This window comes from Amblyomma mixtum, chromosome 3 (genome assembly GCF_055824585.1).
Source record: "Amblyomma mixtum isolate Tamu chromosome 3, ASM5582458v1, whole genome shotgun sequence".
NCBI classification, from domain to species: Eukaryota; Metazoa; Arthropoda; class Arachnida; order Ixodida; family Ixodidae; genus Amblyomma; species Amblyomma mixtum.
In genome coordinates, this window is record NC_143014.1 from 144,225,139 (window position 1) to 144,247,967 (window position 22,829).

Consider the following 22,829-nt stretch of genomic DNA (forward strand, 5'->3'; position numbering starts at 1 on the left):
GAAATGAACTCGCTCCTCTGTTATTGGCGCCACGCTGTAGGCAGCCATCTGTCAGATCAGGATATTGAGAAACTAGAGGGGAGGGGAGAGTTGACGCGGCATATCACCGCACCGGAGGCCGTTAACCCTGTTGACGGCACGCTTGAGACCCACTGCAGGAAGAACTGATTGGCTCTGTCAGTGCATACGAACGACCTGCTCTCCTCTGTTGTTGAACTGAACTCACTCCTGTGTTATTGGCGCCACGCTGTAGGCAGCCATCTGTCAGGAAATTGTCTCTTGAATAAGGGAACGTTCTGGACACTTGACAGGACGCAGATGGTGGTTAACCCAAGTAAGGTCAAGCCTAAACCTTTTTGCAAGCGAAAACGCTAGCCAATCCTGCCGCCGCGGCACAATAACCTGTTTTTAAGTGATCCCAGCTGGGAGCGGCGGGGTTCGAACGAGTTAGAAATTTTCGCTGCGACGCGCCGCTCAGCCGCTCATTTGCTTGCATGCGAGCTTTTACTGCGTACGCACATACACTTGTTCCGATTCGCGTGTGGCGGTTTATGTGAGTCCATTTTAGCGGAAAGCTCTGCTAGCCAAACCTGCTGCTTCTCGACACAGGAGCCGACATCAGGACAGAGAGCACTGCTGTGAGCTCCAGTTAACTTTTACAAGTCTCGCGCTTTGCCTTCAACCGAAAGTCTGTCACGAGGTCGAGTATAAGCGCATTGAAAATGAGTGACAATGGAACCGCAGCGGTGCGTATGGGATACGTGCCATTCAAGGGCATCCTGGCGTTGATACGCGAAATGGAAGAACAACTCAAGGAGGTGGGTCAAGGCTCGGTGGTTAAGTGATCAATGACAGTACATTGTTTTTCCATAGTGTAAAACGGGCGAGATGAAAGAAACCAAAGCGAAGTGGACAGGATGAGGGTAAGCTGTTGAGGCAGGATCCGAATCGCACTTTTACCTTTTCGTTTGCTTCGCCTGCGTCATTCGACTTTTTCAAAGTATAATTATGTTTCCGCAGTACCAGCTTTGAGCTTTACGTATGAAACCTGAAAGCTGAAAATTTTCGCCCGTCTCAATTAATAAAATGGCATTTGAAATGAATGGAGAGACTGTAGCATAGAAAACGCGATGCATTGCAATCTTCTCTTTTGTTTAAGTTTTACAAGTTCCACACACTCTCTGTAATCAGTCGTATATTGTGGCCTCTACTATGTTCCTTCATTTGACGGAAGCATAAAAGACATGTCGCTTGCAATACTTTTTTTTCGCCCCCTCTGAGCTTAGGGCAAAACACTTGGGTTTCCGTACCTGATCCGAGGCGATCTCATCGATGGTCATGCACTGGGCCTCAGGCCTACGACATTTTTTCGCCAGGTAAGACATGTTGTAGCAAGAGCTACATTTGCCATATTCTAGCCGTTTCGCTGAGGCCGGTGGCCACACCGCGAGCTGAGCCGTTGCCTAGCAACCGCCGCAGCTGGCATCGCCGCTTGCCGCGCAATTTGGCATGACGTCAGAGGAGCAGCCGGTTAACCGCGTAGCAACAACAAAGGAGGAGCCGGTGTTGCATCCAAGGGCGTCCGCAGAATTTTTTGCAGGGGGGGGCCCATTGGTTGTTGGCGCCGGAGGGGGGGGGGGGGGGGGGGGGGGTATATTCGTAGCGAAAAGGCACTATTTGCGGAGTAAATTTATTTATTTATATATAAATAAAAAATAAGTAAAATACACACATGAAAGAAAATTACAAGCAGCAAATTAAAGCGCGGATTGTAGAGATACATTGGAGTTTATCAACAAAGAAACAATTAAAATTAATAAAAATGCAAAAAGATACTATCAATACTCGAAGTGCTCAGTCTTACTGCATACGGGTTCTCGACTCACCCGAATTGATGACCAGCACACAGCGCAATATGTTCACAAACACGCAACTACAGTCACTCAGTCAGTCTTCCTTGAACAGCAACTGTAGGCGCCTCGGATTTTTCTGGGCGAATTGCGTAGTTACACGGGTGATAAATTCATTTCTGTGCTTCATTACACGCTCTCAGTGCACAGTCATCATATATATTGATTGGAAAAATGGTTGAACGAGTACGTTGAAAACAAAAGATGACTATATATACAACGAAAACTTATTTACAAGATAAATGCACGCTCGCAGCTTCATACACCTCGCTCCATCTTGCTCGCGCATCCGCACAGTCGAGCAACCGCACACACACTGCTCGCCGCTCGTCGTTTTCTCGTCCGCTGTCTTGGTTGTTCTCACCTTCGTTGACAACCCGCCACTAAAAACACGGAAGCACAAACACAGAGGCGCGCACACGTGCAAAGGCTTACTTGCCACAATATCCACGAATGCGCACTTTTGGGGTGTAAGGAACGCCGCGCGACTTCCGAGGGGAAGGGACACCCGCAACTAATTCGGCCGGAAAATTTGTTTTTGTGCTTTTATGGGGTTCAGAGCCCCAAAACGACTCAGGCTATGAGGGACGGAGTAGTACAGAGTTTTGGATAATGTCGACCACCTGGGTCTCTTTACCATGCACTGACACGCACAGTACATGGGCGCTGTTGTGATTTGAGGCCCAGCCAGAGGTGACAGGCGAGCCATTCAGGCGCCATCGGGCTGCGTTGACCAAAGGCGCTGGTTTTCGGAGAAGACGCAAGGAACGCTGGTGTGGGGGCGCCTCTGGAGACTGCGTCGCCGTGAACAAAAGCAGCTAATCCCCTTTGCCGAAGGTTCTGAAAGCGGCGCTTCTACCGCACCGAGCTCTCCCGTGGATCGGAGGAGACAGCGAGCGGCGGCGGCGCCAACTCGTCGCCCGCTTGCCCCTGAGCAGCCCGACAAAGCGGGGGTGGACACGGCTGATTTGTCCTTCCCCCCTCAAGAATTCATCGGTGGCCGGCGTACGAACGTATCATGATTATAGCGAGCGACCTGTGCCCTGTGCACTGTCTGCCTCCGTGTCGCTATCTCTCTAGAGATCAAAGAAACAGACACCCATCTCAAGACGGCTCGAAACACATGCTCGCCGGTGCCGCTGCATGTCTGCAACAGGTCGTCCTTCAGCAGAGCTGGCGGTGGCGTGGTTTGAAAACGGCGGAACGACGCGCGCCCGGACGCGGCATTTCGCAGATGTGACCAAGCGTCGAAGCGGGGCTGCTTTTACCCTTTTGGCTGAGCGCACCACCGCCCCTGGCGTGCGGCCATCACTCACGGTTCGAGTGAGTGATTTTCCAGGGGGGTGCAGCCGTCCCCCCTTGCCCCCCCCCTCCGGACGCCCATGGTTGCATCGTATATATAGAAGGGGCGGCTTGGTGGGATTTGTCGGCAGATATGGAAAGTGAATCGGAGAGACTGAAAGAAGCCAGGCTCCGTCGACTGGCCCCCTGGGACAGTGGAAATTTTATTCGAGTTTTAAGATACGAAAACGATGAAGAGCGGCAGTTTCGCAAGCAAAGGCACATAACTGGCCCCTTGGTGCAGTGGACACCTTAGTCGCGCTTTAAGCTACGTTGCGGTAGTCACAAATGTGCGCTGCATGCGTTAGCATTGAAAACGGTGTGGCAGAAACGCGGCATTGAAGCCATAGGCTGTCGGCGTTCATTGTGTTCATTGGCGTTGGCGTTGACAACGTTTCAGGCACATAATTGCCTGCCTGGGTCACTGGACGCCTGAATAGCGGATGGTGAAAGAGATAGAGATGTGAACTGCATGCGTTCGTGCTGACAACTTTGTGGCAGACACGCGGCACTGCAGCAGTAGGCCCCAGCGTTCTCTGGGTGAGCATCTCGCGATCAACCGTTACCTCCACCTGCCAGGGTGGCAGGATGGGAGCGCTGCCTATCCAGTGTCCGGAACGCACTCAACGTTACAGACGCCAAGCCGCGTATAGTTGCCCGATACGCTATAGCTTTAACTCTCTAACCAGGTTCAAGAGTAGTTGAACCGCACCTAATTTTTTTCGGCAGCTAAGACAATTCGGATTACGATGTCGTCGTGCATATAAGCAATTTTAGCTTTAAAAACTATTTGTGCGTGCGTGTGAGTGTGTGTGTGTGTGTGTGTGTGTGTGTGTGTGTGTGTGTGTGTGTGTGTGTGTGTGTGTGCGTGCGTGCGTGCGTGCGTGCGTGCGTGCGTGCGTGCGTGCGAGAGATTCATAACAAGGCGGAGGCTAATAACTACTAATGGTTTCTTTTTTTACAGCTGACAAGCCTCTGCACTTTCCCCGAACTTTCTGATTACATGCCCCAAGATGTAGTCCTGAGGGCAAAAGAAATTTTGAATAACTGTCCGGGAGGATCTCTAGGTAAGACTGGGAGTTGGCTTCTACGCTCCCAATACACTGACGCAATTCGAATTGTTTGTTTACTCCTCAATTAATATTATGTATTACGACTACACAATTATCTGAATATAGCCATGGAGACATCCTAAGGAGCATATGTAAAATTATAATCACCCCCTTACAGCCATTTCTCCTATCGATTTCTTTGTCAAGCTGCAAGTGCACCGATACCTCGCGTAACTTTCTGTTTTTTTAAATACGAATCAGTTTGAAGCTGCTGATAGCTTACAGTGGCGCTTATTAGTGCTTGAGCTTGACTGTAGTGGGTATTGGTAGTGTTGACGGTGGCAGCCTCCACGGCGCAAAGTGCGCAGATGGAAGGTGAATCTTTGCGGTGGAGGCAAAATGCATGTCACGTGCGAAGGCTTAACGAAATAGTTAATGCAAGACAAAAAAAACTATCTCGAAGTACAAGCAAGCACGAAATGAGTTAATCACTGCAGTTAACCGCATCAGTTGCGAACTGCGATCACCCGTTGCGCTCTCATCACTGACATCGGCTTCTGCGGCTGCTGTGCGCAGAAGAGGCGCATTGTTCTCCCTTCTCATTGCGGGCGCATTCGTTAAAGGGGCTCTGAAAGAGGCTCCGAATAAATTTGCGATATGCCTAAAATGTTACAGGACGCCGCTTCCCAAGCATCGTAGAGCAAGAATTTTTTCGCGTTTTGTGGAAGCTGAGTTACCTGTAGTCAAAATTTGAATTTACGTGTCTTCGCGCCTTTCTCTCTCCTCTCGCCACTTTTTGCTCACTGAAATGTCGGCGCTCTTCCGCCGACCCCACCCACTCGGTTCACCAGCCGGCCGGCGCCACGCGGAAGGAAGGGAGGAGGAAGCGGAGCTTCCGGTCGTTGTCATGGTCGCTGCGTAACGTCAGAAAGAGACCTCACGGCGACCCAATGACAGCCCTCAGCTGCTAACGTAACGAGGGCTGCATGACGCGTTGCGCGCGGATTCGGGCGCGGATTCGGGCGCAATCTCGGCACAGCAGGCCGCCGCGAGGAGTCGAAGAGCGAATTTTTAAAATATATTGTAAATTATCGCTCAGCTTTTCAGCTCCTGTACGCAGCATGAGCACTCAATGGACTGTACTCAACATAATGCAAGCGTATTATAGACCTCAAGCACCCTTTTCAGGGACCCTTTAAGTTGTAGTGACTCCTCTGTGAACTAGCCTGGTCTTATGCATACTGACAGCTCAATCAGTACAGAACAATTATATTGATTTTTCGATCTCGACAGCGTCACTTTAGACTACAGTCTTCTCTCACAACCCCATGAGCAGCTTCAGAACGTTAACCGCACATACCGTACCATATATACTAAACGATACCACACCATAGCATACAATACAAAGTCATGACATACCATACCATAGCATGCTATGGTATGGCATGACCTGTCGTTGAGCAACCGCCTCGCATTCGGAAGGTGCTTGGTTTGATCCCATACCATACCATACCATACCATACGATATTTGGGCACAGTGGTGCATGCCCTTCTTTGCGTTAATATGCAGTGAAAGTCGGCGAGAGTTTTGCTCAAGCTTTTCTCACTTCGTCTCTGAGAATTCAAATGCTGAAAAAAATATTTTTTTGAGACTTAGACTGCCACCTTATTTCACCTCTTAATGCAAAAGTATCATGTTTTTCAGGCCTTGGCTACCGTGGACAGTGCACACTCGTCTTACCAAAGGGTAAAGAGTTGTACCGATTAAGCCATTCGGAGGTCAGCGAAACGGCCGTGTAACTCCGGTATAACTTTTTAAAACAGTACAACCACCATATGGGCCGTACTCGTTTTGCATCATGTTCAGTGGCCAGGCTCTTTACAGACATGAAGGCCTTACTAGAGCTGTGCTTGTACAGCCGTGTTTCATTGGTTATCGACTGTAGAGCATATTTTATCATCTCAGGTTCCTACATATTTCAAGGTCATCCCGTGATCCGACAACACATTGCTGACTACATAAGCCACAGAGACATGGTTAAAGCGAAACCAGCGAACGTCTGGATGACAAGCGGGGTGCTAAATGGAGTTTCAGTGAGTTGCCAAATATTTCTTCATAATTCTAAAGCATAAGTGCTTGCTACATTTTACCTCTCTCAAAAGGTGAAGAGCGTTGTCTTTGAAGCATGTTTGAACGGGGGCACAGTACAAACGGTCAGTGTCTGTGCGGTTGTATGGAGCGCATTTGCCTTCGGGAATGAGGGTAGTCTAACGACCTTCTTCCTTGTTTGCGCGAGTGCTACTCTAGACGAGTTGGCTTGGAAGTCTCAGTTTGCGCGAGTGCTCAGTTTGCGCGAGTGCTCAGTTTGCGCGAGTGCTCACTTTGCGCAAGTGCTACTCTAGACGAGTTGGCTTGGAAGTCTCAGTACTGCACAAAAATGCATTCTGTTTTTATGCTGAAGTGCTGAATTCATAGCTTGTCGCGTGCACTATGCGGTTTGACCAGTTCCTCTGCTAACATCTTGTTCGTTACCACAGTCAGGCCACCCGCCAGTGCCATTCACCAATGAATCTAACTTACGAACTAATACTTTTTTGAGCGCAGCCCTTACTCTATGGTTAAACGAATTGGTGAGGAATTTGAGTGCATTCACACGGCCAACCAAACCTCATGGCTGATAACTGCCGTGCAGTGTCTTCGCTCCATTCCGCAAGATTCGCGACGTCATTTATTCACTGGTACACGAAAGAGATGCCATCATTACTGCGATAAGGGCGCGACGAACTCCGACAAGCGCTTGAAAAGGATGAAAGAGCGAGAAAGTTTCCTTTATAAATTCCTTGCTTTAAGAGGAAACAAATTTTAAAGTTGGCAGGAGTCTGGAAAACTCATGTACTGCATTTAATGGCGTTTTAGTCGTCCTTGTAAACGCAAAGAAGCAGGAAATAACATTGTGTAGACTCTTAATGTGTATACTCTTTTCTATGTTCTAGATTATGCTTGAAGTGCTGAAGCATCGTGCCAACGGGAAGCCTCCGGGTATCCTTACCTGCATGCCGCAGTACACGGGCTATACCACCCTACTGAATAATCTAGGTTACTACGAGGCAAGTTTATCACCTCCTGTAGCGAAGTACTAACGCAAGTTATTCAAAGAGGTGCAAACAGTACATCCCATACTCACATGCCTAATGTAATCATCTGCTTGCTCAGTTGCCTTGGGAGAGCCAGGCCTACCTAAGCGTCACAAGAGTGCATGCGATCTTATGAAAACAGCCGCGCGTTTTACAAAACAGCTGGTTTGGGCTTTACTTTTGATATAACTAATGAAATAATCTTCTGGTGGAGGTATACCACTGCTTTTTTTACTTGCTACTTGGGTCAGGTAGCGTATGTCAATACTTTCGGACTTATATCTGCAGTCATATGAAAGAAAAAGTGAATAGCATTGTCCGCCGTGAGATGGTGTAATAAAGATTTCTCTTAGCTTCGTTCTTTCGTAACTGGCGCACGTACAGAGATGTTTTGTGGGCGTCTGTTTTCGTTACTATACTTGTCATGGCAGTTTCGCAAACTCAAAGTAGCAGAGTAAATAAAACAATGAGGGAGGAACACTGGCAGGAATACTGCGTGGGCTGCGTTAATCCTATAGGCATATGATTCTTCCTTCTAGTTGCCAGAGAGGAAGACACTAATGTGTTAACACAAAATGTGTGGTAGGATCTGCTGCTAAAGACGTGAAATGTGTGGCAATGTGTTAAACGTTTTGTGTCATGTCACTTCCTAGATGGATTTTTAAAAATTTTTTACAGATTTTTATTTTAAGAACTGTGGGAGATACGTCGGTGCGATCTGCGCAGGTGGATTGCAGGCAATGAGGACATTATAACAGTCATGTACGGCGGTACGCAGATTCACGGAAAAAAATTATTTCTGCGCTCCCTCGTAACCCTGTCGGCTGGCATCCGTTCCAAGGGGTGGTGCTCTTGCGAGCCGGAGCCGGGGGCACAGTGGTATCCCCGCAGGAATAAAGATGAGGAGACGAGGAGGTTTAGGCAAAACAACAAGACAAATATATATTCATATTACTAACGTCTTAGAGCAATGAACTAGACGACACAGAATAAGGGACGACGAAAAGGGGGGGGGGGGGGGGGGTATTTTGACGGACAAAGCAGGTGAGCGCTCTTAAATAAGTTTCTGCCACAAGTTCTCGCCTTTTCCCGCCAATGAGTAGGGCTCTTTGCGGGCGCTGGTTTCGGGTACTCTCGCTGAATCCGGTTGGTCCCAAGGCTCGTTTTGTATTTGTTTATTTACTTCAACCACGAAATACGCAGTGGCGGTGCAATGTGCACAGCTTAATCCCGCGCGAGCCCACACAGGCCGGTTCTTGGAGCCATCTCGAGCCTCCAAGTACACCAGCACGGAAGGTGTCGTAGCGATGATATGGGAGGCCCTGCGCAGCCTCAGCTGGAGAAGATCAGGCATCGGCGGGATCCCGAAGAGAACAGGCGGAGGAGGGCAGCTGGTCAACTCCCACGTGAGACATTGTTCTTTGCGGCGTGCGCTGCTCGTTGACTCACCGTGGGTGCCTTGATGTCCGCTTGTCATCGAGGCACCCTAACTCGCCTTGTCTGGAAAGGCGCTGTCGTAGTTGCTTTGTTGGGCTCCGCAGATGCGGAGACCTCCCGGGCGCTGGTCACAAGTGGGGTTTCTTTCTAAGGCGGCGGTCCCCTGTGCTTTGCCAGACGTCGGATAATTGGGTAATACAGGTCTTCGGGTGCCAAGGCACATGTGGTAAACGCAGAGTCACAACAGTGCGTGCAGGTCCGACAAGTGGCATGTAAAGGCGTGTGAAAGGTGGTGCGTTGGCAGGTAGAAGCAGAGCGAAACACCACCTGCCACTTTGAGAGCGGAAGAATGGACAGCCGAAAGGTGGATGCCATGGCAAGATCCCGGAGGGTTGCTATAGCAGCACAACGCGTGACTTGCCAGCGGTGGCGGGTGGCTGTGTAGAGCTGCGCTCAAATTTCGCACTACCGAGTACCGTAATCGTCTGTCAATTTTTTTTTCTCGATTGTGCATTTCGGAAAATTCTGTCTGACTGCACTTGATAGAATTTAAATAAAATATTATTGCTTAACTGAGATTTACTGACCACTTTTCAATACTTGCTTTTATTACGCAAGGCTATATTCGGAATTCAAGGCCGTCAATACAAAAGTAAAGCCCAGTTTTTAAATTTGCTAAATCGGCACTGGTGTTCTAAATATCGAGCGTTAAATATATGTTTTTAAAACCTCGTTGAGTCGGCCTTTCTTCATTGCCTATTTATTAAATGGCGTCGCTGCGAATGGTATCATCGTCGACATCACATCAAGCTCTAATACATCATAAAATACGCCAACTGAATCTGTATATTCTGCATTATAAATTCGCGCGACGCCATTGTATCAAAGTGAAGCACGGAAAAAGGGAACTCGATCAACGAGCTTTCAAAACGCGTTTTTGACACTCGATATTTTGCACCACAAAGTTGATTCATAAAATTTAAAAACTGATCTCGCCTTTGTTGCCGACAGTTTCAAGTTCGCAGATCTTGCGCCGCAAAACTGAAAATAAAAGTTCTTTACTTAATTTCAGCCAACTAATCGCCTTTTAAGTGAGCTCTATCATGTACTACATAATATCCGCAATGCTGTACAACCAACCTGCACAAACCACATATACGTATCTCTCAAGCTTTTTTTAAACAAATATACATCGAGATTAAAGCACTCACTTTGTTTATTTACGCGCCCGCTAAAACGCAGGTATGCTACAATTTGGATGAAGACCAAGGTTGGACCCACAACATCGCGGAGATGCAAAAAGCTCTTGACGGGTCCATGAAGGTGTGCGTCCCTCGGTGCCTTCTACTGGTTAACCCGGCCAACCCATCGAGTAAGTGCTACGGTAACCATTCGGTGCGAGAATGACAAAATCAGCCTCATGAATGAGGCATCTTTTTTTCTGCGCTAGCGCTAATAGTGGCCATTCCCCGCATCCAGCCGTTGTGCGTTTGCTTGTCTGAAGCCTGGTCTCGCAGTGAAACAAAGCGCCACCAAGTGTTGCTCGGGAAGAGCAATCTGGGTCGCACAAGCCCCGCAGGTGGCAGCACCTGCCATCACAGGGCAGTGGAGCATCGTTTAACCGCTGCACAAGTGCGCCAGGAGTGGAATGAGGACTCCCAGTTATCTATGAATGTAAAAGAGAATGACCTAATTCCGCATATATGGGCATTCATTTATTAACGCTACCGCAACATACCCTTAAGGCGAAGCCCAAGTCCAATTTCGATAATCATTGTCTGAAGCCAGCTTAGCCTCTAAAACCGATCCTCGAACCGAAACCGAAGTGCTAATAGACCTATTTCCTATTTCGCATAAACGCGCTAAATTATCGGCAATATTTTTTCTCAGGAATCCGGAGGCTGCCTTCAATATGCTCTCTCCAAATAACTGGTGAACACGACGGCACTGCTGGAATATTAGGGGGTCATTGATAAAGAAGGACTTCATGTGAACCTTGCGTCGAAGACGCCTATAACACCTCCTTCAAGACTCTTCCAAACATTTCGTGCTATATTTGGGCTACCTTAGGCCTGTTTTTTTTATGTGTGTGTGTGTGTGTGTGTGCGTGCGTGCGTGCGTGCGTGCGTGCGTGCGTGCGTGCGTGCGTGTGTGCGTGCGTGCGTGCGTGCGTGCGTGCGTGGGTTTACTTCGACAGCTGGCCAGTTAGGCTCTTCCTCCACGTAATTAAAATTTCCGAGCGCTGTTTAGCAGAAGCTACGTAGCTGTGTGCATATAGCAGGTTATTTTTAAAAATATTCGCAGGTATTTACCTTTAAAACCGCGACCGAAACATCGCTGCGGTCTGTGCACATGAATTTAACAATAATGCAGACATTATATAAGTGATAGAGTTTAAATAAAATGCCATTAATTAACTGATACTAAGTAATCAACTTAATAATTCTTGCTTTTAGAGCACAAAATACTATTGCGAAATTGAAAGCCGCCAACACAGAAGAAGAACGCAGTTTTTAAATTTTTTGATTCGGAATCGTGGCTAAAAATATCTAGGTTCGAAATAGTTTTCTAAGCTTGCTCAATAGGCCTTCCTGCGTTTCCGAATAACAAAATGGAATCGCTACGCATAGTGACATCGCCGAAAGCATCTTAACTTCTGCATCATAAAGAACACAAACTGCAGGCTGTATTTGCGCCATTACAAATTCGAGCCACGCCAATCTATGAATACTCAATGTGAGGAAACCAATTCTGCGAGCTTTGAAAGGCGTAATCTACAAGATGATTTCCAACCACAATGCCGATTCAGATGATTTAAACGCTTAGCTCACCTTCTGTGATGTCGGACATCAGTCTCGCAATATAAACTTGAAACCTAGAGAAAAGCACTAAATATTGAGTGGATAATCAGTCATCTATTAATTGAGCTCTATCACGTGCATAATGTCAGCCTTTCCGTACAATCCACCTTCACATACTACACCGACGACGTTTCTTTCACGGTTTTTACGCAAAAAAATTTGGAAAGCTTAGAAAAAAAATCACCTGGTGTGCATTTAATGGTTTATGGTTTAGGGGGCTTAACTTCTCAAGGCTGCTTAGGCTATGAGAGACATCGTAGTAAAGGGCTCCGGAAATTTCGATCTCTTGGGGTTCTTTAACGTGCACTGACATCGCACAGTACACGGGTCTCTAGAATTGCGCCTCCATCGAAATTCGACCGCCGTGGCCGGGATCGAAGCCGCGGCTTTTGGGTCCGCAGCCGATCACCATAACCACCGCGGCGGCTTGGTGTACATTTAATCTCTTAATATATATTATTAATCGCTTAATTATGTCGCTGAAATTTTGCCCGAAAAGTTTTGCCCTCCGACGAAGAGCGGAGGGCCGCGCGACACGTCCGCGCGCTTCCTCGGTGCCGGGCAGAAAGCCGTCTCTCCCCCGCGCGCGCGCAACAAACACGCCATCCGTGGCGCTCGTGGCGCTGCGACTCCAGAACCCTCCCCTGTTAGCTAAAGTAACCCAACTACGGAGGGTGCATTGAGGAGAAGCGAACCACCGGGGACGAGTTGAGGGTGCACTGCGGGGAAGCGAACCACAGGGGACGAGTAAAGCACATCCCCACACATCCCCGCAACCTTAAATAGACCCACGCGCCTACAAGTACATGCTATGGAGGGGTCTCCTTGTCTTCAGGAACTTGAGGCAGGTCTTGCTGCAGAGGTCACGCCGGCAGCGTCCACGCAGACTTCCGCACTAATCCCAAGGCAGCGTGAAGGTCTCCGCTGGGACGACTCGCAAGTCAAGTGAACAACGTGTCCGCAGGCCCACGAAGAGAGGGCCGGTTGAGAACTGCAGGCCAGCGTTCTGCAGTAGTCTCCAAGGTAACAGCAGCTGGAGGTGGCTGCTGTCTGGTCTCGCCACGGCTGCCCTGACTCTCTCCGTTTTACAATATTTTTACTTTTTATGACTAGGCTTCAAGGCTGTCGCCGGACGCTCCCTCCTCAGTTTTTTTTTCCTCCATGCGGGCTTGGGGGCGTGCGCGCAACGCGCTGCCGACACGACGAACCGGCTACGCCCACCCTTCGCCCGTCAGTTAGAACGACGCACCAATGGAGTGCCTTTAGTGAAAGTTTGCGGTATGATGTCAACCCAAAGGCTGCAGAGGATGAGGATGTTTACTTCTAAAAGGAAAGAACGAACGGGCTTTGATTTAAATTTTTACAGTTTTTCGGGGTGCCCATGGCTCTCGTATTTTGCAGAGGTTATCTTCGATACCTCATCTATGCAGTGGGCTTGTTTTTCTAAAATGTCCTGACCCTGGTCAGTTGCCCTTTAAGCGTATGACGCGATAGTGTCAATGGGTCCCTTCAGCTACCTGGGGTCATCTTTGCATATCACTTCGCAGACACGGACACTGCTCCGTATTTTCGTGCGAAAGCCCTACTTCACGAGATCTAACCGGCTCAACGAGTTTGTGCGGGGCTTCACCTTGCGGGTGGCCTTGTCCAAACCTAGCATAGCAACAGGCCATACAGAAATAAATAAATATTGCCACAACTGGGTTTCCAACCCGCGGCGCCACGAACAGAGCAGCTGCGCTGACCACTTCACAAGAGCACTGTGCTATCGCTGCAGCCGGTCATGCCTCATGTTAAATTGTAACACACTCTGGGACATCGTCGTCTGCAGCAACTAACACCACTATCGAATTAATATCGTCGCAGACGTGCCCCCTAACCAGCAAAGCAAAACCACCAGTCAACCAGGCTAAACGCATTCTTTCGCTATCTACTCGGTTTAACCACGTTAAGACCTCACCACTTATTGTTTTATTTATGGGTTTATTATATTGTTTATTTTTTGCAATTTTTATTTTTATTTCTCACAACACCTTCCTTCAAAAAGTCGAACGAGCGTTTAAAAATTCACTATGTTATAAAGGACAGGGACTGCTGATTAAACTGTATTGCTGTTTCGAAACCTAAAACAAATGAAAAAGTTGGAAAGTTCACTGCCAACTAACAGTGCCGCAGTTTTGTAAATAACCACTTCACTTGTTCTGCTTTGCCTTCATATGCCTTTGAAGGCCATAAAGAAAAAGAGGGGACACTTAAGCTCCGCCTTAAGGGCATGACGCGATAGCGTATTGGGGTAATTCCCATATATGCAGAAGCTCATTCTCTATTTTATACATTAATATATCCCTGGGAGTCCTCATACTCTTCCTAGCGCAGTGGTTCAGCGGTTAAGCGATGCATCACTGGCGTGGAATGGCAGGCGCTTATAGCGGTGTGCTTTGTGTGGCCCATGTTACTCTTCCCGGAGACCAATCACTAATTTAACTGCCACCTGCCACGGTGGGCAGTTTGCTCACTATCCGGTGGGCAGGTTTCGATGGCGCTGCAAGGTCACGTGATCTAGGTGGCCAACCTGCCTCCCGGGTTGCTCTCTTGGCGCCACCTGCCAGTCATGCTCGCGATGTTGCACACACGTCGATACCCGGATTTACCTAGCAGAGTGAAGCTGTCGCTTCGAAAAAGTGGGGTATCGTGGTCGGCTCTATGTTCAAGGGGCAGCAGTTCGAGTCCCGGCTAGACCGTTTTCTTTTCAGCACAATTGTTTTCCTTTCTTCACAGGCGCTAGGTAACGGTTGTGGATTGGCGTCAAGACCCTGTAGCCCAACGAGGAATTCTGTGGTGATGCCATCATTGTTGTACTTTGTGATCCTTGTGGGATGTTTTAATTACCCGTGCGAGGTCATGGGGTGTTGACGTCACAACCTTTTCGACCAATGCTGATTTTCTCGGCAAACCAACGCCAACTACCGCGGTTTCTCCGCTATGCGAAACCCTTAACGGTAGAGCGTTAAAAACACTGTCACGTTATGGCATTTCCGTAACATACAACATGGCAACCTGCTCATGTTCTCCTGTGAGCAGAGGCTTTTTTTTTCATTTGCTTCGCTTAAAGCACGGCCGCATCGCGAGTCTCTTTTGGACCGATGGTTTGAGGAAATGCTGTTACTGACTACCTTTAAGTAAAAAAAAAATACGTCCAAACAACAGGGATTAGCACGATACGCTTTGCCCAATAAAACGTTTTAGCACTTTTATTCTTTGTTAGCTTCCTTCTAGCCATTCACGAAGATTAATCACCTTCAAACGTTTGTTAAACATGGTGCTGAGGAAATAACTGTTCGACATTCCCAAGCGCATGGGGTCTGCAGCCCCTTTTAGCACAGGGCAAAGGTAGCGGCATCCGGTAAATTCTAGAGTAACAGACGAAGATAATCAGTAACAGTTTCAAGTTCATTCGTATATAGTCAAGTGCTCAGCGACCAGTTCGCATGAAGAAGAATAGCATTAAAAAAAGATTTTGCTAGGCTGCTTATTGAAATGACCGTCTCAACATCAGCATTGCTTCATCCCCATGCTGAAGTTTTAACGAAACCAGCTGCGCCGAAAGTGGAGCCAAAAGAAACTGGAGAAATCCGTGCGGCCGAATCCGTTTAGGCCCTTTCAAATACGGTGCGCTGAAAAAAATTCTAAGAAAATTAGAGAAACGATGGAGGAATAACGCAACATAAGAAATCATATTCCCAGCTTTATTAATATTGCGATTTCAGTGGTGTATCGAAGTGAAGCCGATATAGTATCGAGTACCTGTATCAGAAATCAATTTTTGTTCGGAATCTTTTATCGATATCGGAAACACTATTTTTGAGAGTATCGGGTATCGGTATTGAAGAGGCTTTTTCTTCCAGTATTTCCAGTTCGCTGATATATATGGAATACACACTGATATGCACACGCAGAAATCTATTTTCGATGCGCTGACTAGTAATGTTAGTAAGAACTAAATGAAATATGGCTTAACGATTTCAAAACATTATAAGGTAACCATGTGTAAATAAAACTTTCTGGCCAGTTATCTGAATGATTATTTCCGAATTGCCCTTCGTGTAGATCTGTAAAAAATGCGCACTCAAAATTCATTTCTTAATGTTTCAGGTACGGTGCTGTCCGTGCATCAGATTGAAGACATTATTAAGTTTGCAAACAAAAACCAGCTTATAATATTCGCTGATGAGGTAAGTCAATCGTAGCAATATAGATGTAAATCCATTGGGGGGTGAAACACCAAGATATCCAACGAAGGGCATTGAAACAAACAGCTCCACAAAACCTGCCTTCCCTCGTTTGCACTTCATGTTTTGCGCGCTCCACCACTGATTGCACAACGCGGGGTAAAACCGACTTTCAAGAGCTTTTATTCTCTACTACTCTGGTGTCTGGCAAGAGTTCGTTCAGGCGCCCCTTTTCTTGTTGTTGTTTTTTTTCGGGGGGGGGGGGGGGGGGGGGGACTTTGTTTTCACGAGTTTCTAACGAATACACGAGACCAATAAAAAAATTGTAAATGGAATGGAACTCACACTTTTTTTTAGTTCCATCGACTACTTGCTTGCACTTTTCACTCGCAGGCCCCTCAAATAAACCCGTAGTCTCGCAGTTTCGTGAAGAGCAACCTTGCTGCAAAGTTGTTTTTTTATGCATGATAAAAAAGAACTTCAGTAGTTAACCTCGGGTGCTCTCAAGCTGGCAGCTGGCCTATAGTTAAAACGTTCGCCGATGATCACAGGCTTCAATTTTAACATGCATCAACATGATTATTTGCAAATTTTAATCCGAGTGCATTACTTGGCTCATTGTGCGAAAATCCCGCCAAACCCGTGCCCGAAACGCGGCACGCAAATAACGTCATCAGCCCTCCTGGATCAACAGACCGCCAGTGTCCCCGCCGCCAGGTACCTCACAGCGCGACTGAGGTGTCTAATGGCCCAGGGAGACAGTTATGCGCCTTTGCTTTCCTCAGAATCAGGAGAGTCTAATCCCCAAACTCTGAAAGCTTCCTTACCTCAGTAAAGAAGCCTTCACTGCAGTGAGGCCCCCTCATGTTAATATGAAAGCCTTCTTACTGAGTAGCCCTAAGTAAGGTCGTCCTTGGTGCATCCTCACAGTTAAGGCAGGTACTAGCTGCCTTCATGCGTCCTTTCGTCGCTCCTGGCCCTAGAGGAGCGCTTCACCTCACTACTGCCACAAGTGACTCCACACACTGGCGCGGGCGGCGAGACGCGACGCATGGACGCGAGCCCGGCGTGAGCGCAGTTGAGCCGGCGGGAAAAAATGGCAGCGTGGACTGACCGCTAGGCGGGCGACTATGCGCAATTTTATTACCGTACTTGTGAATATGCATTCGATGAAGTGTACCTGTACCTTCCGACAGCTAGGTCGCTTCGCGACGCGGTGAATCCAATGGAAATGCACTCAGAGGAAGAATTTGAGAATTTGCGTTCAGATTCTGCACCGGCGCGGCTCGGTCACACTTGGGCATTCGGCGGCGAGAGCGATCGAATCCGATGTGAAGGAATTGGCCGATGTGAAGGAGCCCTCGAACCCAGACACGCGGTATGCGTTCCTTACTTGAGAAGAGGCGAGGAGAGGTTTCAGAGTAAGCTGGCTTCCTCCATCGAGCATTCGCGGAAAGGAGGCCTCAAGTAAGGTTAGGAAGACTTCGAAGGAAAGAAAGCTTTCGGAGTTTGGGCCTAAACCTCCTGCTGGTTTTGAGAAAAGGAAATGCGCATAACTGTCTCAGTTTGCAGGTAGACGCCACCGCCTACTCACAGCGTGGTTGAGCTCTCCGCTGACTCAGCGGGCCAGTTACACTTGCTCTCGCCTTTACGCACCATAGGAACTGCTTAGGTGCAACCGCAATTTTTTATTTTTCAGAGTGGGAGAATAAGTTCGGACTCGCAAGACCACTCAAGGTTACCATGTTTTTGTTGGTTCCATTATGGTTTTGTAATATAAAGCAGATTTTTGTCACTTAGGCCACACAGTAGAAAAGAGTACCGGGGTACTTGGCGTCCTGCCAGTCAGCAGACTACATCGGTACTTATTAAACTGCCTTCTCTATGCCTTAACAACTCTTTTCGCCGTTGGTCATCTGTCTCAACAACACAGCCGAAACTGTCGCGCACTAGAAAGTTCAAACTTCTTTGCACACTAGCTGAAACTTAGCAGCAAAAGCAAAGGGTTGTGTCAACACCGAAACCAGGCTTCTCGTTAGTAAGAGTTCGTTACCTGTGACTCATGCAGGTTCCCAACTCCAAAATGCTTTGTGCATAAGTCCTGTGCGAATACTATTTTGTTGCTCGCAACAATCGCTTCGTCAAACTGAAGCCGACGCGGTGGCTCAGTGGTTATGGCGCTTGGCTGTCGACCCGAAAGGCGCGGGTTCGATCCCGGCCGCGGCGCTGGAATTTCGGTGGAGGCAAAATTCTAGAGGTCCGTGTACTGTGCGATGTCGGCGCACGTTGAAGAAACCCAGGGGGTTGAAATTTCCGGAGCCCTTCACTACGGTGTTCCTCATAGCCTGAGTTGATTTGGGACGTTAACCCCCCCCCCCCCCCCCCACCATATTAACCAAATTTCGTCAAATTTATGGATGGGGCTGGTTATACCCTGCCCCGTACCGGCAGCGGTGGCTTAGTGGCATCGCGTTTTGCTGCTCAGCCCAAAAAAACAAGATTAAATCATGACCGCGGAGCCCGTTTTCCGATGGGGATATCAGTGAAGGTGAAAGAACACCAGGTGGGTGCAATTAATCCTGAGCCCTCTACTACACGTCCATCATTGTTCACGTGTTGCTTTAGGGCGTTGAACCCCCCATGTTTTCACCAGTTACTGTCCTATTTTAAGAGACGCCTCCAGCTTTAATAGGCGGCCAGCTCGAGTCACACTTTTGAGACCTGCAGTCTCCCGCTAGATAATAGGTGTAAACAGGAGCGGGCATTCAGTAAACACACTGCAAATCTCAAAACTCTGTAGTGGCGTGCAATTGCAGTGAGCGATCGGTGAAATGTTAAAAGAAACGACCTTTTTTTTCTAGAGAATAACTTACGCCTTCTCATACTGGCTCATACTCATTTCATAAAAGCCTACTTACTCCCATAATATCCGTAATCAAATGCTTGCTACTCTGTATAATTTTCTCAAAAGTAGGGGGGAGCCTATAGAGATCGAGTGTGCTGACACGGAGGCGTTTCCGGGTGGACAAAAAGAAGCCTCATGATTTGGGATATATGAAAATGTGCCTGAATTGCTTTTCTTTCAGGTTTTCGAGCACAATACCTACTGCAAGAAACATCCATTCCGCAGCGTGAGGGCTGTCATGAATGTCATGGATGCGCCGTACACACGGACTCAGCTGGTGTCATTTAACTCTATATCCAAGGGCTTCGCATCAGAGTGAGACAGACATGTGGCTTTTTCTCTTTCTTTATTCATTGTGCCATTGTTCTCTTTTTTTATTTGTGTGGCTTTTCTGGTCTACACAAGGCAAGATCCATTTGCTAAAGCACGAGGTCAGTGTGAAGCAGGTCGCTCAGTATGAGCTGTTGCTAAGTCATTGACCACGCAGGGCCCAAGGGATTGTCAATAATGATAGCAAGGGCGACGACGTAAAACTTATGTAAGGAATAAAAATGTACTTAAAGTGAGCGCTGTGCGAAGGTCACGCCCGGCTGGTGCACCATGTTAAGTAGACGTACAGGGGCAATGGAAAGAAATGCGAACAGAGCGGTGCCTTGGAGCTCCGCTGTTAGCATTTATTCTTACACGCTTTCACTTAGATGTTAGCAAAAGGACGCTGGAGTCGTACATCATACATTGCAGGACGACTTAAGATTTGTTTCTTACCACTCAGGTAAAAGCGCGATGAAAAGGAATTCTAACAGCGGAGCGCGTAGACGCCGCGTTGCTTTCCATCGCGATAGTACGTTGTCAGGACAGGCTGATGGGTATACGAGGTCTGTTAGAAAAGTATCCGACCTTTGGCCGAAGAAAAACAAATAGCATAACTGGAGTGTTGGAAACCTAATTACCTTCAAAGTAGTCTCCTTGGGACTCCACACACTTCTCCCAGATGTGCTGCCACTGTTGGAAGTATTCCGAAAAGGCCTTTTTCGGAATGGAGTTTAGCTCAGCTGTCGTTGCAGCCATAATGTCCTCTCTTGTCTGAAATTGCGCTCCTTTCAATGGCCTCTTGATTTTCGGAAACAACCAGAAGTCGCAGGGGGCCATATCAAGAGAGTAAGGAGTCTGCCGAACTACAGGAGTCTGGTTTTTCGCCAAAAAATCTTAATCAAATGCGAGGAATGTGCAGGAGCATTGTCATGATGGATGCGCCAATTTCCTGTTGACCTCAACTCCGGTCTCCTGCGCCGCACAGCATCGCGTAGGCGACGGAGGACACCCCTGTAGTACACTTTGGTCATTGTTTGACCCTGGGGCGTGCGTACTCGTGGTGTGCCATGCAGCGAGAGTCCAAGAAAGTAGTCAGCATCACTTTGACGTTGCTGAGCATTTGGCAAGCCTTCTTTGGTCTTGGGGACGTGGAATGCTTCTACTGTGACGACTGGGATTTGGTTTCCGGGTCGTACCCGTACACCCAAGACTCGTCACCAGTGATTATGTTGTTGATGAAGTAGGGGTCACTGTTTGTGGAATCCAGCGTGTCCAGTGAGACTTCAACACGAAGCTGGTTGTGCTCCACCGTGAGTAGGTTCGGCGCGAATTTCGCCGCAACTCTCTTCATGGCCAAATCTTCGGTGATAATGGAATGTGCAGAAAAACTACTGATGTTCACCTCTTCCGCAATTCATCGGATAGTCACACGACGGTCCCGCATCACCAGAGCGTTCACTTCGGCAATGACCTGGCCATTTCGGCATGTTGATGGCCGACTGGAGCATGGCTCGCTCTCCACCGATGTGCGGCCATCTTTAAACCAGTTGTACTATTGCTTAATTTGTGTGCTGCTCTAAGCATCATCACCGAAAACCGTCTGAATATTCCGAATGGTTTCCACTTGGCTGTCGCCCCGTTTCTGGCAAAATTTGATGCATTAGCGCTGCTCCTGTAGCACCGCCATTTTGCTTGCACTAAAAAACCGACGAGAGCACTGCGCACTACCTCACTCAAACGCTGCCTCCCAGCGACTGACGCTATCGGCAGGCGGGAAAAAATTCGTTCATGCGCACGACGGTTCAAAGTCTGCTGGTGCAAGCGCGCTTGTTTCATATCCATGAGGTGTTTGCAAAAAAAAAATAAGGTCGGATACTTTTCTAACAGACCTCGTACGTCAGCCTCTGGGAGTATGCAGAGTGGGTGGAGTCCGGATGTTTCTTTTAGGGCGGCAAACCCATTTAACACATGCGGTCTTTTCTTTCTTCCTCATTCTTCCATTATGATAAGGATATGAAGTAATTATTGATATTTCCATAGCTACAGCTGCTCTCAGGCAGATACAGGAAACACTGGGGGGCGACTGAAGGATTCATGCCTTTCGCTGTCGTCCCTCGGGACCGGGTGGTAATGTTTGGGCTCTTTAGGGTGCCGGTAAACTGCGGTTTGTTAATCGCAGCAGGTAAAAAAGCACTCTTCCGCCTGCGACATTGAAAGACTGCTTTCTGCCTATAGCATCTTGCGATGTCGTCATCGTTGTCGCCTAAACCTTTTCGCTCGGTTTAAGGCGTTCGCGTTTGAGCGCTTTGCACCCGTCCTCTCAGATATCACCACGGAATGACCAGTGTCACATGCGCTCGTACTCGCAAGCTTGTTGAGCAGTCTGTGCACAGCTACAACGTGTGTAACGCTCACTTAACAACACATTTTACGACGATTATAACTGCCAACTGAAAGCTGGCGGCCGCATCACGTACAGCGTTCGTTGTCTCTGTTTTGCCGCCTTGAACATCAATCGAGGTAACTGGGGCCGTGGTGGAAAGGTGCAAGCGTCGCGAGAACTGATTTGTTCACGACCCTCTCTTCTTTCACGATGGCGAGCGTGCTGTCTTCACGCTTTTCATTCCTTTTTCTTTATATTTTTTCGCCGTTAACTGAATCAGACGCCTTTAAAGATGCCGCTTTTTAGCCTTTAACTGACTCTCGTTTCTTCTGCTCGCAAAGGGGTTCCCACTTGAAACTTTAACAGTGTAATGTATCAATCCCCTATGGCGCCGGGCGCTTATGCGGGTACAGGTTGCTGAAGGGTACTGCAAAGTACTGATCACAGGAGGCAATCCGAACCCATGCAACAGATGGCTCACCGTCCGTGCATAGTGGTGAGGATGGAAAGATGTTATTAGGGTAATAAAGGAGAGAATTTCTGTTATCGCATCGTCGCTCCTGGCACGCTTTAGCGTTTCAATGTTATTGTCGAGTGCCAGTGCAACTCGTAACAAATTCCCAGGTCAAGTACCGACAGAGGGAACTACACAGCCGATGACTCTGGAGTGCTGTTTAATGTTGGACCTTAATAATTCAGTGCAGTGAGGAAAGATGCAGTGCCTGGTCTTTCTGCCTTGCTTGGTAGTATCACTGGGGATGTATGCACCATTCGGCTAAGGAGATTGTTGATGGGTTATGATCGGGACGTCTTCGATCATTACAACAATGTGCTATAAAAATTGCTAGGGCCATGAGCGAACATATTACAAAAACTATATTTTTATACAGGGCAGGCCTAAAAGCAGGCTACTTCGAGGCCATCAACCTCCACTCAGTTGACCAAGGGAACCTTGAGCTTACCATGGCGCTGGCATTGCCCAACACTCTGGGTCAGGTAACGTCTCCCAGGCAGTCCTCACATACTTGTTTGGATTTTTTTGTTGTATTTTTTTTTTCCTAGTTGCGGAAAGGTGTCAAAGTGGTCAGGGCTGGTATTGTGACAATGAGGTGCTTGTGCATGCGAAATGGTCGTTTTCTTTTTTTAAATCCATCAGCCATTCTAACGAATTTTCTTCGCAGACAAAGGGTAAAGTCAAAAGAAACAGGCACAGAACACAGCCCTCTCGCTTGGTTTGCGTTTAGAGTCTCAGAGTGGCAACTGC

At 47.9% G+C, this 22,829-nt stretch overlaps 1 protein-coding gene across 1 annotated transcript in view; it reads left to right on the forward strand.

Annotated features, from left to right (window-relative positions):
* The first annotated feature begins 722 nt into the window (after positions 1–722).
* Positions 723–22,829, forward strand: part of LOC149352242 (alanine aminotransferase 2-like) — a 30,987-nt gene continuing 8,880 nt past the window's right edge. The window contains exons 1-9 of the mRNA XM_089575678.1: positions 723–818; positions 1,287–1,376; positions 4,216–4,318; positions 6,270–6,397; positions 7,298–7,411; positions 10,118–10,247; positions 15,889–15,968; positions 19,052–19,185; positions 22,456–22,561. Coding sequence (XP_089431804.1) covers positions 723–818; positions 1,287–1,376; positions 4,216–4,318; positions 6,270–6,397; positions 7,298–7,411; positions 10,118–10,247; positions 15,889–15,968; positions 19,052–19,185; positions 22,456–22,561 — 981 coding nt within the window. The remainder of the gene's footprint in view (positions 819–1,286; positions 1,377–4,215; positions 4,319–6,269; positions 6,398–7,297; positions 7,412–10,117; positions 10,248–15,888; positions 15,969–19,051; positions 19,186–22,455; positions 22,562–22,829) is intronic.